Below are 19,304 nucleotides of genomic sequence, written 5' to 3'. Positions count from 1 at the left end.
TAAATCCTCCTTTCTAATAAAAAAATGACATTTCAGAACCAAATAGTGCTATACACATGAATAGTCAGAACTTAACTGGTTTATGTGCAGAGTAATGAAAGCTAGTTTTACCAGAAAAGTAAATTTTGAATTGTGTCTCCTGTCTGACTGTATTCTTTTGTCATCCTCTAGTCCACCCACAAATGAATTATCAGGAGTGAACCCAGAGGCACGTATGAATGAAAGGTGAGTTATGCATACGTGTGTCTTTATTTATCTAATTATAACTGAGCATAGAAGTATGCACACACACAGGCACATAAACAAATATATCCATCCATCCATCCATCCATCCATCCATCCATGCATCCATCCGTACACACTTCTCTCAAACACATCCGCTAACAAACCCATGCACACAGTGGAAACATACAACAAGGAGACAGATGGACGGACATTTGTGGAGTTTATTCTGAGAAGCCTGCGTGGCCATAGAGAGTGGTTTTTAACAGGGTTTCCAATTCTTTTCATCGCAGCCTTTGTAGGTAACATTGCATCCTTTTCTAATGGAGTCATATAAAAAGGAGCAGGTCATAGGAGAGCTGCTGCTTCCTGTTAGTGTATTTGTCACGTTAGTTCCTAGTAAGCAGCTTCTTAAAGGACTCAGATTTCCTGAGTTTGAGAGCCTACCAGATTGACAGAAGGGAGGAGAAAATCCTATTTGCAACATGGAGGAGATAGCAGCTGACAAGGGGCAGTGAAGCCCTGGGCAGAAAAGAACAGAGCTAATGGAACATGCACTTGTCCCTCACTCTCCAGAGCTCTGTCAACATATGAGGTTGGTGCTAAAACACAAACACAAGCACACCACCTCATTGGATGCAGCCCTTCCTTAGGCCCACAGCTAGTTGCCTGTGTCCCATGGACAGGAAAGACTAGCATGATGGGTGAAAGGAAAGACATGATGGAGAGACCCAGGAAGTGGGCCATAGATGGGATTAGAGGGAGGAATGCCTACACAGTAGAGTTGAATTTAAAAGAAATTCACCCACAAAAGGCTGTCGTGCATTGGCCAGCTCCAGTGGTAGAGAGTTTTGGTGAACTCTTGAGTCAGTGAGTCTTAGATAGGTGTAAAGTATGTGCTGCAATCATATAAAGTATGATGTGTAGGGTAAATGGCATGGCAGATTCCAAAGAACCAAATACACACATGACTTCTGTAAGGGTAAGGCAATTTACAGGTTGAAAAGTAGTTGGAAGGTCGGGTGCGGTGGCTCAGGCCTGTAGTCCCAGCACTTTGGGAGGCCAGGGTGGGTGGATAACGAGATCAGTAGTTCAAGGCCAGCCTGGCCAACATGGTGAAACCCCATCTCTACTAAAAATACAGAATTAGTCAGGTGTGGTGGCGGGTGCTTGTAGTCCCTGCTACTCGGAAGGCTGAGGCAGGAGAATTGCTTGAACCTGGGAGGCAGAGGTTGCAGTGAGCCGAGATCATGCCACTGCACTCCAGCTTGGGTGACAGAGTGAGACTCTGTCCCAAAAAACAACAACAACAACATCAAACAAAACAAAAAAAAAACAAAAGCAATTGGAATTATTTTGAACTGAAAATCTTAAGTCTAGGAAGTTACATGTTGTCTTACTATGTACATGTTAAGTTCTTTGGCACTGCCCTCTGTGTGAATTGAGAGTATCTTCTAGTAGGCTGGCCAATGCACTGTGTGATATCAAGGAATACAGTTGTACATGTATCTATGCATATACAAACACGTACATACATGCATTCATACACGCAAGAGAGACTGAGTAGGGCTATTGAGTGTGACAAGCATCCATGGGAACAAGGAGTTCCCTTGAAACTATTTCTAGAGTCCTCTCAGAATGAGCTTTGTATGGGATATTCTTTTGTTTTTTTGGATGGAGGTAGGAAAATGGGGAGGAACTCATAGAGGGAGGCTTTTTATGTTAGTGTTTGTCACATTACCTTTCTGTGAGAATGAGATTGTGCTAGTAGTGTGGACCAAGGGAGAAGTGAATCCTGCTTGGAGTGAGAAGGAGTTAGGAGTGGACAAAGATCAGAGAAATCCCAGCCAAAACAAAGAACAGAGCTAATACCCCTGGAATTATTTCACCCCCTCCAGAGCTCTGCCACTATGTGAGGCTGACTGCTTTGCCCATACCCACCCTCACACGGGGTGGAGCCCTTGCTTGAGGCCTCCAGCTACTTGGCCGCAACTCTTGGGCAGGAAAGACAACTAGGGTGGGTGAAAAGTGAGGAGGTGATTGGAGGTGATAGAGAATGAGGAACTCAGATGGGATTATAAGAAGGGGGACTCAGAAACTAAATTTGAACTAGAATTAAATGCTCTCCAAAAATGCTGTTACACATTGAGGTGTAGATACCCTTACTTAATCTGGATGCATCGCTATGTTCACAGCCTAAGATATTCACTGTTGGCATATAAAACCTCGTTTCTAATAAAAAAAAAGTCATACCAGGTCAATTTAGTGATATAAGTACATGTGAATATTTAAAGTGTAACCAGAGAATAACTCATAGAGTAACTGTAGCTATTTGGTGCAAAACATTTAGAATTAGGCATCGTGTCTGTTTCTGACCATAATTGTTCTTTAGTCCCCATCCAGATGAGCTGACGGCAGTCATCATTGATGGAGGAGGCATTAAGGACATGTAGTTATAAAAGATGTAGACACAAACACACACACAAACATAACTGACAGAGAGAGAAAGAAACAGACAGAGAGAGAGAGTGAGATTAGTGGGATTTAGTCTGAGGAGTGTCCACAGCAATACAGAGTGTCTTTGACACAGTTTATTTATCTTCTCACTGTAGCGGGTGTAGGTAAACGTCCACATTTTTACAGTTGTTTTGGAAAAAAGAGAAACAGACTACAGAGGGAGGCTTCTGTCTGTTAGTGTCTTGTCACCCTTAGTAAGTAGCAGGCAAACACCTTGGAAAGACAGATTTCTGTGTATGAGACATACCAGAGCAGGCCGAGGGAAGAGAGAATCCTGTTCGGAGTGAGGAGGAGGTAGGGGTACTTGGGGAACTGTGCAGCCTTCAGCAGAAAGCAACAGAGCTAAGAACCTTGGAGGTGTTCTCCACCCTCCAGAACTCTGTCACCATGGAGGCTGGTGCTCCAAACCTCAAATCACCGTCCTATTGGATTGTGCCCCTGTGTCAGACCTCTAGTTACCTGACCCTTTTTGTGGGGCAGGAGGGACCACCATGCTGGGTGAATGTAGGGAGCTAATGGAGGGCCTTCTAAGCAGGACGTTGAATGGAATAAGAGGTCTGACTACCTACAAACTGGAGTTGAGTTTGAAATAACTGCCACCACAAAGTCTGTCACACATTGGGACTGAGGTCATAATAAAGAGGTTTACTTAAATCAGGAAGCATTACTATTTTCCCCAGCCTAAGATTTTAGTTGTCACCATAGAAACCCTCACTTCTAATAAAGAAAAAAAGACATTCCAGGTTCCAATAGTGCCATACACATGAATAGTCAGAAACTAATTGATTTCTGTCTAGAGTAATGAAAGGTAATTTTTCCAAAATATAAATTCAGAATTATGTCTCCTCTCTGACTGTATTCTCTTATCATCCGCTAGTCCACAGACAAATGAATTTAAAGGAGCAACCGAGGAGGCACCTGGGAAAGAAAGGTGAGTAATAAATAGTTACATAAAGTCACCCATCAGCATAAGTGTGCATAGAACTATATACACACACAGGCACATGAGCAAATGTATCCACCCATCCATCCATCCATCCATCCATCCACACTTCTCTTCACCACACAAACTACACAAACTAATCCATGCACACGATGGAAACCTAAAACAAGGAGAAAGGAGACTGATGGACATTTGTGGAATTTACTCTCAGGATCCTGCATGGCCATATAGATTTTTTTTTTAACCGAGTTTCCAATGCGTCTCATTGTAGCATTTTTTAGTAACTTTGCATCCTTCTTTGATGGAGTTGTATAAAGAGGAGCAAGTAATAGGAGAGTTGCTTCTTCCTGTTAGTGTATTTGTCACTCTTAGTTCCTAGTAAGCAGTTTTTTTGCGGGACTCAGATTTCGTGAGTTGAGACCCTACCAGATTGGCCCAAGGCAGGAGAGAATCCTATTTGCAACACGGAGGAGATAGTGGCCAACAAGGAGCAGTGAAGCTTTGGGCTGAAAAGAACAGAACTAATGGAATGTGGACTCGTCCCTCACCCTCCAGAGCTTGGTCCACATGTGAGGCTGGTGCCCAGACCTGACCCCAAACCCACCACCTCACTGGATGCAGCCCTTTCTTAAGCCCGCAGCTACTTGCCTATGTCTCATGGACAGCAAAGACTAGCATGATAGGTGAAGGATGGAGGTGACGGAGGCGTTCAGGAAGTCGGCCCTTACTGGGATTAGCAGGCTGACCACCTGCACAGTGGAGTTGAATTGAAAAGAAATTTACCCTCAAAAGGCTGTCACACATTGGTCAGCTTCAGTGGTAGAGAATTCAGTTAAATCTTGAGTCACTGAGTCTTGGATAGATGTAAAATGTGTGCTACAATTATATAAAGTATGATGTGTAGGGAAAATGGCATGGCAGATTCTAACTAACCAAACACACCTGAATTCTGTAAGGTTCAAGCAGTTTACATGTTGAAAGTTAATTGGAACTGTTTTTCACGGAAAACATTAAGTCTGGGAGTTACGTGTTGCTTTACTATGTATGTTTTAAGTTCTTTGGCACTGCCGTGTGTGTGAATTGAAAGAGTGTCTTCTGGTAGACTGGCCAATGCAACATATGAACTACAGAAATACAATTATACACGTATAGATGTATATATGAACACACATACATGCATTCATACCCACAACATGCAGAGAGATTGAGATTCGGGCTATTGACTCTCACGAGCACCCATGTGAACAAGGAGTTCCCTTGAGACTAGTTTCAGAGTCTTTCAGGATGAGCTTTGTGAAGAATATTCTTTTGTTATTCGGATGGAGGCAGGAGAATGTGGAAGAACTCACAGAGGGAGGCTTTTTATGTTAGTGTTTGTCACTTTTTGTTTCTGTGGGAATGAGACTGTACTAGTAGTGTGGATCCAAGGGGGAAGCAAATCCTGCTTGGAGCCAGAAGGAGATAGCAGTGGACAAAAACCAGCGACTCCCTGGCAAAGAAGAGAACAGACTTAATAGCCCTGGAAGTATTCCCCACCCTCCAGAGCTCTGCCACTATGTGAGGCTGGCTGCCTGAGCCCATACCCATTATCACACGGGATGCAGCCTTGCTTGATGTCTTCTGCTACTTGGCCGTAACTCTTGGGCAGGAAAGACAACTAGGATTGGTGAAAAGTGAGGAGGTGATTGGATGTGAATGAGAATGAGGAATTCGGATGGGATCATAAGAAGAAGAACTTACAAACTAAAGTTGAACTGGAATTAAATCCCCTCAAAAAAGGCTGTTACACATTGAGGTAAAGATACAGTCACTTCACCTAGATACATCGTTATGTTCACAGCCTAAGATGTTCACTGTTGGCATATAAAACCTCGTTTCTAATAAAAAAAAAAGTCATACCAGGTCAATTTAGTGATATAAGTACATGTGAATATTTAAAGTGTAACCAGAGAATAACTTATAGAGTAACTGTAGCTATTTGGTGCAAAACATTTAGAATTAGGCATCGTGTCTGTTTCTGACCATAATTGTTCTTTAGTCCCCATCCAGATGAGCTGACGGCAGTCATCATTGATGGAGGAGGCATTAAGGACATGTAGTTATAAAAGATGTAGACACAAACACACACACAAACATAACTATGACAGAGAGAGAGAGAAACAGACAGAGAGAGAGAGAGTGAGATTAGTGGGATTTAGTCTGAGGAGTGTCCACAGCAATACAGAGTGTCTTTGACACAGTTTTTTTATCTTCTCACTGTAGCAGGTGTAGGTAAACTTCCACATTTTTACAGTTGTTTTGGAAAAAAGAGAAACAGACTACAGAGGGAGGCTTCTGTTAGTGTCTTGTCATCCTTAGTAAGTAGCAGGCAAATACCTTGGAAAGACAGATTTCTGTGTATGAGACATACCAGAGTAGGCTGAGGGAAGAGAGAATCCTGTTTGGAGTGAGGAGGAGGTAGGAGTACTTGGGGAACTGTGAAGCCTTCAGCAGAAAGCAACAGAGCTAAGAGCCTTGGAGGTGTTCTCCACCCTCCAGAACTCTGTCACCATGGAGGCTGGTGCTCCAAACCTCAAATTACCGTCCTATTGGATTGTGCCCCTGTCTCAGACATCTAGTTACCTGACCCTTTTTGTGAGGCAAGAGGAACCACTGTGCGGGGTGAATGTAAGGAGCTAATGGAGGGCCTTCTAAGCAGGACATTGAATGGAATAAGAGGGCTGACTACCTACAAACTGGAGTTGAGTTTGAAATAACTGCCACCACAAAGTCTGTCACACATTGGGACTGAGGTCATAATAAAGAGGTTTACTTAAATCAGGAAGCATTACTATTTTCCCCAGCCTAAGATTTTAGTTGTCACCATAGAAATCCTCATTCCTAAGAAAGAAAAAAAGACATTCCAGGTTCCAATAGTGCTATACACATGAATAGTCAGAAATTAATTGGTTTCTGTCTAGAGTAATGAAAGGTAATTTTTCCAAAATATAAATTCAGAATTATGTCTCCTCTCTGACTGTATTCTCTTATCATCCGCTAGTCCACAGACAAATGAATTTAAAGGAGCAACCGAGGAGGCACCTGGGAAAGAAAGGTGAGTAATAAATAGTTATATAAAGTCACCCATCAGCATAAGTGTGCATAGAACTATATACACACACAGGCACATGGGCAAATGTATTCATCCATCCATCCATCCATCCATCCATCCATCCATCCATCCACACTTCTCTTCAACACGGGTACACAAACTAATCCATGCACACGATGGAAACATAGACCAAGGAGAAAGGAGACTGATGGACGTTTGTGGAATTTACTCTCAGGAGCCTGCATGGCCATATAGATTTTTTTTTTTAACAGAGTTTCCAATGCGTCTCATTGTAGCATTTGTTAGTAACTTTGCATCGTCTTTGGTGGAGTTGTATAAAGAGGAGCAGGTCATAGGAGAGTTGCTTCTTCCTGTTAGTGTATTTGCCACGCTTAGTTCCTACTGAGCAGTTTTTTTATGGGACTGAGATTTCTGACAGAAATTAATTGGTTTCTGTCTAGAGTAATAAAAGCTAATTTTCCAAAAAAGTAAGTTTAGAATCGTGTCTCCTATCTGACTGTATTCTTTTATCATCCTCTAGCCCATACACAAGTGAATTTAAAGGAGCAGCCCTGGTGTCACCTATCAGTGAAAGGTGAGTTATAAATACATGAAGACACATGTATGCATAAGAGTGCATAGAGCTATACACACACCAAGCACATACACAAATATATCCATCCATCTTCATCCATACACACTTTTGTCAACACATTTACACAAACAAACCCATGCACAAAATGGAAACACAAAACAGGAGACAGATGGACATTTGTGGAATTTACTCTCAGGAGCCTGCATGGCCATACAGAGTGTTTCTTAACAGGGTTTGCAATTCTTCTCATTGTAGCATTTGTAGGTAACTTTGCATCCTTTTTTGATGGAGTTGTATAAGGAGGTCAGTTCGTAGGAGAGCTGCTTCTTCCTGTTAGTGTATTTGTCACCCTCAATTTCTAGTAGGCAATTTTTTAAGGGATTCAGGTTTCCTAAGTTTGAGACCCTACCATAGTGTTCCAAGAAAGGAGAGAATCCTATTTGCAACATGGAGGAGATAGCAGCCAATAAGGAGTAGTGAAGCCCTGGGAAAAAAAGAACGGAGCTAATGGAACGTGGACTTGTCCCACACCATCCAGAGCTCTGTCCACATGTGAGGTTGGTGCCTAGACCCAGCGCAAACCCACCACCTCATTGGATGCCGCTTTCCTCAGGTGCACGGGTACTTCACTGTATCTCATGGGCAGGAGAGACTAGCATGAGCAGTGAAAGGAAGGAAGTGGTGGAGGGTTTTCCCAGTCATGTGAAAACCTCTCCTGGAAATAAATCCTAAAGGTGTAAGTAATATGGAAAACCTGACTCAAGTTAATTATAGTGTAATGCTCAAGAAACCTTGCAAAGTGAATGAGATTTTACAGAAGGAATAAAAGGATTTTGTTTAATCAGTGGCTGATTAAGGAAACATCTAGGTGAGAATTCTGTAGTTGCTCATTAAGCAATAGCATGTGAGTTTTGTATGTAGTATTGATTTTTAAGCCAATAAATAAATTTTTAAAAGAATTTATTTTATAGGACGTTGGAGGCATGGGCAAATTAAAATGTATTTCTATTATTAATATTATTTTTTGAGATGAAGTCTTGCTGCTGCCCATGCTGGAGTTCAGTGGCGTGGTCTCGGCTCATGGTAACCTCCATCTCCTGGATTCAAGCGATTTTCCTGCCTCAGCCTCCTGAGTAGCTGGGACTGCAGTCACGTGCCACCATGCCCGACTAACTTTTTGTATTTTTGGTAGGCGTGGGGTTTCACTATATTGGCCAGGCTGGTCTTGAACTCCTGCCCTCATGATCCACCCACCTCAGCCTCCCAAACTGCTGGGTTTATAGTCATGAGCCACTGTGCCTGGCTAAAATGTATTTCTAATATATACATAGGTTTAATTTATATATAATTTAATTAATCTCTGATTAACTGACCATTGATAAATGAGTCTTTGTTAATTGTTGGACTTTACTTACTGGGCTTATGTGGTAGGATTTGCATACCCTCACTTATATATGTATGTATATCATATTTATGGAAAATCTACTCCTTTTGGTGCAAAAAATGTATTTGCCAATAGTGTCAAAAGAGAGAAATTCATTATATGTCTATGTACCTTTTTACTCCATCAGCACTGCCTTCATTGAAATGACAACAATAACACATGAAGGGACCTTCCACAAAATTTGAGGTTTAAGTAAATAAAAAGCTAGATGTAAACATATATATGTAAATACACACATAGACACACACAAAAGTATACATGTAGAAAAGAGAGGTTCAGATTTGGGAAGTTCATTGTCTGGAGCATCCATAACAATACAGAGTGTTTTAGACACTGTTTTCTAAAGTCTTATTACTGTAGTATCTGCAGGTACGTTTCTTTCTTCAATCTAGTTGGATAAAAGAGGAATAGGTCTTAAGAGGAATGCTTCTTATTCCTATTCCATTGGTCACTCTTATTTAGCAGCAGCACCCTGAAACCTTAGGAAAACATGAGAACGTGTGTATTGTATGACACTCTACTAGAGTGAGCCAAAAGAGGCAACAGTCCTATTTGGAGCAAGGAGGAGGTAACAGTGGGCAGGGAGCTGAGGAGCTCTCAATAGAAAAGAGCAAAGCTAATAGACCCCGGTCTCTTCGTCTGTTACCACATGAGGCTACAGCCCCAAAGGTAAACCCACCATCAGATTGTATGGAGGCCCTGCTTTGGGTCTGTAGTTACTTAACCCTCTCTGAGGGGCAGGAAAGACATCCATGATTGGTGAAGAGTTACTGGTGGTATTTGAATGTGAGAAGGCAGAAAATTACAAGGGCAAGCAAGGTGGGTATTTACAAACTGAAGTTGATTTTATGTAAATTTTGCCAGAAACAGTAACTTGGGGATTAGGTGTAGGAGTAAAGAAATGTATATAAACTTGATTCATTAAGTTTTTTTCACAGGCTGAAAAATTTCATTACAAACATTTAAAACCTCATTTCCAGAGAAAAATTAAATACCATGTTTCAAATAAATAACTGATTAATGTCCATTTTTCAGGGTAACTAGATTATAAATTGTAGAATAATTATTGCTAATTTGTATCAGAAAATTAAGTCTAGGATAACATGTGGAGTCTTGCTATGTTCATTTTTAATCCTTTAGCTATTACCCCATTGAATTAAAAAGAGTAATGTGTGGTAGAGTCATCAATGATGGGTGAGATTTCAAAATACGGAGAGAAAGAAGAGAGGGATATATTAAGATTGGTAAAATTCACCCACGAAGTAATAAAGAACTGCAGTTAAATTGTGATTCATTAGATTGTTTGTTAAGTCCCAAGAGCACCTTTACATAACATAAGGTTTTCTTCTAGGAAAATATGATATATTAATAGTAGATTACAAATCATTGATATATACATTTTCAGAGTTCAGCCAGTTTATAAATGTAGAGCAATTGTACATAACTTCAACCAGCAAAGTATGTCTCTGAAGTCACTTGACCTGATGTGTACATTTTTTTTTTTTTTTTTTTTGAGACGGAGTCTCGCTCTGTCGCCCAGGCTGGAGTGCAGTGGCGCAATCTCGGCTCACTGCAAGCTCCGCCTCCCAGGTTCACGCCATTCTCCTGCCTCAGCCTCTCCGAGTAGCTGGGACTACAGGCGCCCGCCACCACGCCCGGCTAATTTTTTGTATTTTTTTAGTAGAGACGGGGTTTCACTGTGTTAGCCAGGATGGCCTCAATCTCCTGACCTCGTGATCCTCCCGCCTCAGCCTCCCAAAGTGCTAGGATTACAAGCGTGAGCCACTGTGCCCAGCCGATGTGTACATTCTTAATCCTTAGCACTGGCCCGGATAAAATGACATCAGTAGTCTTTCACTACTTTGATATATCTTTGATATAACTCACCTTTCAATGGTGGTGTCATTGAAAACTACTGATGTTATTAATTTGGGTCAGTGCTAAAGTATATATCTACACATACACACACACACATAACACACATGTATATATGTGTGTGTATATATATATACAGATATATCTTTTAGCTATATATAGTATATATAGATATATAAATATGTATTTGTGTATATATAGATATACACATATCTATATACATATGTCTACATATGTGCATATTTAAATGTGTATACATATATCTATATATACATATCTATATATAGATATATTCTTTAGCACTGACCCAAATTAATAACATCAGTAGTCATATATATATCCTTTAATATATATATGAGCATGTGTATATATATGTAAACATATATGTATATAACCTTTAGCATATATATGTATATATACACATATAATTTATGTATACATATGTGTGTGTATATGCAGGTATATCTTGTTATATTGTGCTTTACTTTATTGCCCCTCAGATATTACTTTTTTATAAACTGAAGGTTTGTAGCAACCCTGCATTGAGCAAGTCTCCTGGTTTTATTTTTCCAACAGCATGTTCTCACTTTGTGTCTCTGTCACATTTTAATAATTCTTGCAACATTCCAAACTTTTATTATCATAGCTGTTATGGTGATCTGTGATCAGTGATCTTTGATGTTACTATTGTAATTGTTTTGGGGCAACACAAACCATGCCCATATTAAGATGACAAGCCTAATCAATGACATGTTTGTTCCGACTGCTCCACTGACTAGCCATTCCCCCATCTCTCTCCTTCTCTTTGGGCCTCCCTATTCCCTGAGACACAACAATATTGAAAGTAGCCATTTAATAAGCCTATGATGGTCTCTGAGTGTCCTAGTGAAAGGAAGAGTCACATGGCTCTCACTTTAAACCAAAAGCTAGAAATGATTGTGAGGAAGGCTAGACTTCTTGCACCAGTTCAGCCAAGTTGTGAATGTAAAACAAAAACAAAAACAAAACAAAACAGAAAAGCCAAAAAACTTCTTGAAGAAAATTAAGACTGCTACTTCAGTGAACATACAAATGATGAGAAAGCAAAGCAGTCTGATTGCTAATATGGAGAATGTTTTAGTGGTCTGGATAAAGGATCAAACCAGCCACAGCATTCCCTTAAGCCAAAGCCTAATCCAGGACAAGGCCCTCACTCTCTTCGATTCAATGAAGCCTGGGAGAGGTAAGTAAGGTGCAGAAGAAAAGCTTGAAGCTAAAAGGTTGGTTCATGAGGTTTAAGGAAAGAAGCCATCTCCATAACATAAAAGTGCGAGGTAAACAGCAAGTGCCAATGCAGAAGCAGCAGCAAGTTATCCAGAAGATCTAGCTGAGATAACTGATGAAGGTGGCCAAACTAAACAACAGATTTTCAGTGTAGACAAGATAGCCTTTTATTGGAAGAAGACGCCATCTAGCACTTTTATATTTAGAGAGGAGATGTCAATGCATGGTTTCAAATCTTCAAAGCACAGGCCAATTCTTTTCTTAGGGGCTAATGAAGCTGGTGACTTTAAGTTGAAGCCAACAATCATTGACTATTCTGAAAATCCTAGGGCCCTTACGAATTATGCTAAATCAAGCAAGATGGGTGACTAGAGATGCCTGGTGCTCATCTCCCTTACAAGAAAGAACCTAGGCAAGAAATACATATCTAAGATTTGATTAGAGTATCAAAGGGATAGTCCTGGAGTGCAGCAAAGGAGTGGAAACACATCTGTGGTGACTGGAAGTCGCCACAGCATGGAAGCACTCAGCCTGTGCAGCCCCTTCTCCCCCATCTGGATTGAATTGGCCCAGAGACAGGAGGGACTTCTCATTGCAGGGTGAAGGTAAGCAGAAGATCCCTATCACCCCACTGCCATCACAAACACAAAGTCTTTACAACAGGAGAATCTCACAGTCTTTGCAAGCCCTGAGGCCAGTTTGGAGTACTGCCAAGAATTGACACAGCTGCATGTCCTGGACTAGGAGTACAAGGTGAAGACTTCCCATCCCCAGAGACCTAAGCTGCAGCAACACAGCACCATCTTGAGACCAGAGTCATCTCTTGAGTGTGCCCTTCTCTGGGGGCCAGTAGCCACTGTGCCTCTCCAGCACTGGAGCTTTATCTTCAGTACACCAAGCCCACATGGGTGGCTTAAAGCCACAATCCCAGCTGTGTGGAGGTTGGTCCCAGGACTGGCTGTAACTCAAGTAATGCAGAGCAGGGAAATCAACCCCCACCACCACACTTCCAGACAGAGGAACAATCTGCAGTCCCATCCAGGGTAAACTCACTCTTAAGACAGCCAAACCACTACATGCCCTCTCCCAAGTGGGAGAGGCCCCTAAGCCTCTGAGCAGTTGATACACCCCCAGGTCAACAGAGTGACTATGAGCCCATGTCCAGGACCTGAGAAACAGCCTTGCAGGCCCCATCCACCACAGACATGCTCCAGGCCTGCCCAGGAACCCTCTGCCTTTAATAAGGGCCTGAGAAATAGTCCCATAGGCTGCCCCCAGCAGGCTCACCACCGAGTGGGTCTTGCACCTGTGTCTCAGACCTGAGAGACAAGCAGCTGTGTATGCCCAAGTCTCAGGGCCGAGAAACAACCCTGGGAGCTTACTCTGGCCAGCATACCCTCAGGCCAACTAAGCAGCCACATACCTATGTCCCAGGTGGAGGAACATCCCTTTAGGCCACCCCCCACAGAAACACTCCCAGGCCAACTAAGCAGCTGTGCAACCTTGCATGAGCCTGAGAAATAGTCCTGTATCCATTCCCAGCAGATGCATCTCCAGACCAGCCAATCAGCCATGAATGCCCATGTCCTGGACCTAAGAAAGAGATTCATGGGCTGCTCCCAGAAGACATGCCCCTAGGCCAGCCGAGCAGCCTCGTGTCCACATCCTGGGTCATAGAAGCAGTTCCCTGGGCTTCCCCTGGCAGGCACCATCCAGGCCAGCTGAGCAGCAGTGTGCCCACATCCTGAGCTAGAATAGCTCTATGGAGTACCCCCAGCAGACACACATCCAGGACAGCTGAGAAGTCATTTGACTACATCCCAGGCCTGAGAAACACTTCCTCTTGGCCAGCTCTGGCAAAGATACCTTCAGTCCAGCTTAGCAGCTATGCAGCTCTGTATTTGGCCCATGAGTTTTCCCCAGCAGACTGGCCCCAGGCCAGATGAGCAGCTGTGTACCCACATACCAGGTTTGGGAAACAGCCCTTCAGGCCACTCCTGGAGTGCATGCTTCCAGGCCAGGCAAACAGCTGTGTGCCTGCATCCTGGGCCTGAGAAACTGTCCTGAGAAGCACATCTGGCAGTCATGCCCTGGTTGAGCAACTGCATCCCCATGCTCCTGGCTAGAGTGACAGCACCATGGCCAGCTGCATAAAGCCATACTCCAAGTTTTCTGACCCATTGTATGCCTGCACACACCTCTCCCCTGAGAAACAGCCCAGTGAGCCCACCCCCGGCAAGGCTGCACCACCATCACCACAAACTTGCTTAGCCTAGGCCACTGAGTAACTTACAAATGTTACTAGTGTGGATCACAGCTGAATAAACTACATGGAGACTACACTTACTGCATCCATGTAGAACCAAGGCCAGTATACCCCAATGAACTGACATCCAAGACCCATTCATACAAATAAATTCATACAAGTAAACCTACTCCATAAAATTGGAAAAGGTGACTTTTTCACCAGATGCATAGAAATCAATTTAGAAACACAGCAACCATGAAAATGCAAGAAAACATGTCACCTACAAAGGGAAATAATAATTATCCAGTAATAGAACCCAATCATAAACATATGAAATGACAGAAAAAATAATAATCTTAAGGAAACTCCGTGAGATATAAGGTAATACAGATAGACAAGTCAATGAAATCAGGAAAACATGATTTTGAAAGAGAAATTCAGTAAAGATACAGATATCATAAAAATAACCAAACAGAAGCCGTAAGAGCTAAACAGTTCAATGGATGAAATGAAAAAAATACAATCAATGGCTTTACAGACAAGAACAAGCAGAAGAAATAATTTCTGAACTTGAAGACAAGTCTTTTGAAATTACACAGGCAGGCAAAAAAGGATAAAAAAGAATGAAAAAAGCCTACAGGATTTATGGGACACCATTAATTTGATCAAATATTCATATTATGGGCATCCCAGAAGGAAAAGTGAAAAGAAAATATGAGGAAAACATATTTAATAAAATGAGAGCATAAAACTTCCTAATTCTTGAGAGAGAGCTAGACATCTAGTTCCAGGAACATCAAAGAACCCCAAATACATTAAACCCAGATATTATAGTCAAATTGTGAAAAATCAAAGACAAAGATTTTTTAAAATAGCAAGAGAAAAGTAACACACTTATAATGGAATCCCCATTAGACTAACAGCTGATTTCCCAGCAGAAACCTTAGGCTAGAAGAGAATGGGATGATATATTCGAAGTTCTGAAAGAAAAACAAATCTTTTAGTCAAGAATATTACACCCAGCACAGCTATCCTTTACAAATGAAGAAGACATAAAATCTGTCATAGATAAACAGAAACCAAGATAATTCATCACCACTAGACCAGCCTTACAAGAAATGCCCAAGGGAGTCTTACATCTGGAAGTAAAAAGATAATAACCACCATCACAAAAACATGCAAAACTTTAAAAGTCACTGTTAGAGTCAATACATAAAGGAGAAAGAGAAAGGAATGAAACCTTATCACTACAGAAAACTACCCAACTTCAAAAGTAAACAGGAAGAAAGGAATAAAACATATACAAAACAACCAGAAAACAATAAAACGCTGGAAGTAACTCCTCACCTACCAATAATAACTTTTAATGTTAATAGATTAAATACCCCATGAAGGATATAGACTTACTGAGTGGATTAAAAAATAAGACCCAACTATATTTTATCTAAAAGAAACTCACCTTACCGGTAAAGAAACACATAGACTGATAATGAAGGGATGGAAAAAGATATTCTATGCAAATGGAAGCCAAAAGTGAGCAGGAATAGCTATACTTGTATCAGACAAAACAGAGTTCAAGTTAAAAACCATAAAAATTGACAAACAAGATTATTATGTAATAATTAAGGGTTCAATTCAGCAAGAAATATAATTGTAATATGTGTATAATTGTAAATATATATGCACTCAAACACCAGCGCACCTAGATATATAAAGCGAATATTACTAGATCTAAAGAGGGAGATAGACCCCATTACAGTATGAGCTGGGCACTTCCATATCCCACTCTCAGCATTGGACAAATCATCTAGACAGAAAATCAACAAAGAAACATCAGACTTAAACTCCACCGTAGACCAAATGGACATAAATAACAAACATATACAGAACATCTCACCTAACAGCTGCAGAATGCACATTCTTTTCATCAGCACGTGAAACATTAGCCAAGATAGACCATATGTTAGGCTACAAAACAAGTCTCAACAAATTTTTAAAAATTGAAATTCTATCAGGTATCTTATCTTACCACAATGGAATAAAACTAGACATTCATAACAAGAGGAACATTCAAAACTATACAGACATATGGAAATTAAACAACATGCCTTGAGTTACAATGAGTGAAGAAAGAAATTAAGAATGAAATTTAAGAATTCCTTGAAACAAATGTAACTAGAAACACAATATACCAAAACAGGGAACACAGCAAAAGCAGTTATTAAGAAGTATGTTTTTAGCTTCATCCATGTCCCTACAAAGGACATGAACTCATCATTTTTTCAGCAAACTATTGCAAGGACAAAACACCAAACATCGCATGTTCTCACTCACAGGTGGGAATTGAACAATGAGAACACTCGGACACAGCATCTGATACTATGATTATAGTATCATACAGAGTATCTGATAGATCTGAATCATAGATTCACTCTGATCAGTCAGCAGCCATGAACATGGAGGCAACGCCCTCCACCAGCAAAACGACTATGACTTTTACTTGCTAAAAGCTCAGGTGATCATTAGCATTTTTTAGCCAATAAAGTAGTTTTTAATTAAGGTATGTACGTAAGTTTTTTGAACATAACGCCATTGCAAACTTAACAGGCTACAGTGTAGGGTAAGCATAACTTTTATATGCACAGGGGAACCAAAACATTTGTGTGAGCTGCTTAATGCAGTTTTTGCTTTATTGCAGTGGTCTGGAATGAAACCCACAATGTCTTCGAGATATGTCTATACACATATTATTTATATATTATATATCTGTACACATATTCTTTTATATATCTTTATATACATATATATAGAAAGAGACAGAGAGAGAAAAGAAGATAAAAATATGCAAAATTCAGTGTTGGGAGTATCCATGAGGAAAGAGTTTCTGGTTAATGATTGTAATTTTCTTTCTTAAATATTAGGTCTTCCAGTGAGCTAAGTCATGTTTACTATATCCTTTAGATTCATGGGATTCTTGTTATTCAAACATATTTTTCATCACTGTTTTGTGTAGCAAATATCTAATGATATATTTTTGCTTTTTTTTTGGTGGCTAAAGTGTGTTAGAACGACTTTCCAAGTTTGAAGTTGAAGATGCTGAAAATGTTGCTTCATATGAGTAAGTCAGTTTGCAGTTTGAAAGGAGGGAGCCATTGATGGATCTCTTACCTTTAGTGAAACAGGGCTTCTGCTGAGGCAAGAAGGAAAAAGGGAAACTATGGAAAGATATCAAAATGTTTGGGTGGGAGGGTACACCGTATTTACTCCAGTTGAATTCTTAGACAAGTATTATTTTGAAAAAAAATTCCATCCATTAAGAAATAAATGTTCTTCTAGCTTGAAAATGTAAAAAGTATTCTTAGAGGAAATTAATTCCATTAAAAAATTTTTTTAAAAAAAAACAGGAATGCAGAATGCTACTTAACTCATCAATAGTGAACATTTCTCATTTTTACTGGATATGGTGTGATTCCCAATTTTGTAGATTTTGCCTATGAGCAAATGGTATTGATAGCAAAAGCAAACATGTTTTGCTGACTAAAGACCTCTTTATGCTCATTGGGATTTTATTCTTATTTGTTTCTAATCTCACTAGACTATTTCCTGTTGCACTTACCTGAAGGCATTTTATCATGTACTCACTGAAATGAAACAATACATTCTTAAACTGGCTTGTGTCTGAACTGCAGACATATTCAGCAGATTTTTCTTCTGCTTCTTTCTTGCCCAGTTGTATAACCATTCACCAGCTTGTGTCAATGCTGGAGAGGAAGTACTGCCATAGAGGAAGTTAATTCACCATGGTTGTAAGCTGTTGGTGTCTAAACAAAGACTGGAAACAAAGAGGGCAAATACGAATAGTTCTTCAAATTACCCTGGATTTGCCACTGAATTAAACTGTGTGTCTGCAAATTAGCTATACATTTTCTGTAATGGAGCTGCCCAGGGCTGAAACAAAATTAGACAGATTAAGCAAGGCAAGCATTTCCTTCTTTCCCCACTCCAAACAAAATAAAGCAGGTTTTCATTTTATTTTATTTTTAAATTACAAAGTCTCATTACATAGATATAGGAGGAATTTTCAGTAGTCCCTGTGAGAAATGCTGGTGTTTCATACCAGGGGGATGATACTGGATTTATAGTAAAAGCTGGAATCAGTGCTTGGCTTTGACACCATATATTCATTCACCTGATACTCAGCAAGTCACTAACCCTCTTTAACTTTTGGATTATTCAAATGTAAACTGGCTATAATGCAATCTATGTACTGGATATTGTATTGTAAAAAATTAGTAATAAAACAAAAATAACATGCAAAAATACTTTGAAAGCTCTGTAGTTCTGTAAATAGGTTTTATTCTAAAAACTGAAAATAACATAAGAGTTCATTAAAGGAAAATTAGAAAATACAATCAACAAATCTACCCACATATAGTCATTCTTAAACTTTGATGCATGCGCTTCTAAGTTCTTTAAGCATATACTTTTTTTGTTTACAGATATGAGAACATACTTATTCTTTTGTAAATAACCTTATTACTTAATGACATCATGACTATATTTTTTTGTTAATATATATTCATGTACACTTACAACATTATTTGTAACAGTTGTGTAATATTTCATGGTGTGGATGTGCTATAATTCATTTAATAGTCAGATATTGCTGAACAATTAAGTTTTTTACAAGTTTTTAACTGTTACAAAAATAAATATATTTGAGGCTAAATCTCTGTATATTGTTGGTTATTTGCTTATTATAAATTCTCAGAAGTGGAAATTCTGTGTCAAAGGAAATGATTGTGACGCTATTGATATTGATGTGTGCTTTAACATCAAGATGCAAAGTGTACATTTCTCCCCTCTCACATTTAACACTAGCCATCACTGATTTCTCTGATATTAGTAAATATATTTGTTCTGATGCACATTCTTTGACACACCTTCATTTATCCTTTTCTGTCTTTGGACTGAAAAGTTAAATCTATTCATCCTTTTTCTATTTTATGTAAGATAAGCAATTTCTCCCAGGTTGTCTTGCTTTTCACTATATAAAAGCATTTAATCCTCATGTAATCAAATGTATCTGTACTGTTCTTTGTGATT

General features: G+C 39.9%; 1 protein-coding gene across 1 annotated transcript in view; it reads left to right on the top strand.

Annotated features, from left to right (window-relative positions):
- Positions 1-19,304, top strand: part of LOC115835052 (phosphatidylinositol 3,4,5-trisphosphate 3-phosphatase TPTE2-like) — a 39,641-nt gene that overhangs the window by 14,270 nt on the left and 6,067 nt on the right. Inside the window, exons 3-8 of the mRNA XM_030812451.1 lie at positions 172-225; positions 2,615-2,671; positions 3,617-3,670; positions 5,721-5,777; positions 6,723-6,776; positions 7,315-7,368. Of these exons, the coding sequence (XP_030668311.1) occupies positions 172-225; positions 2,615-2,671; positions 3,617-3,670; positions 5,721-5,777; positions 6,723-6,776; positions 7,315-7,368 (330 nt within the window). The remainder of the gene's footprint in view (positions 1-171; positions 226-2,614; positions 2,672-3,616; positions 3,671-5,720; positions 5,778-6,722; positions 6,777-7,314; positions 7,369-19,304) is intronic.

Source organism: Nomascus leucogenys, chromosome 5 (genome assembly GCF_006542625.1).
Source record: "Nomascus leucogenys isolate Asia chromosome 5, Asia_NLE_v1, whole genome shotgun sequence".
Lineage (NCBI taxonomy): Eukaryota > Metazoa > Chordata > Mammalia > Primates > Hylobatidae > Nomascus > Nomascus leucogenys.
Note: the sequence above shows the minus strand (reverse complement) of the source record. Positions and strands in the feature narration are given on the sequence as shown.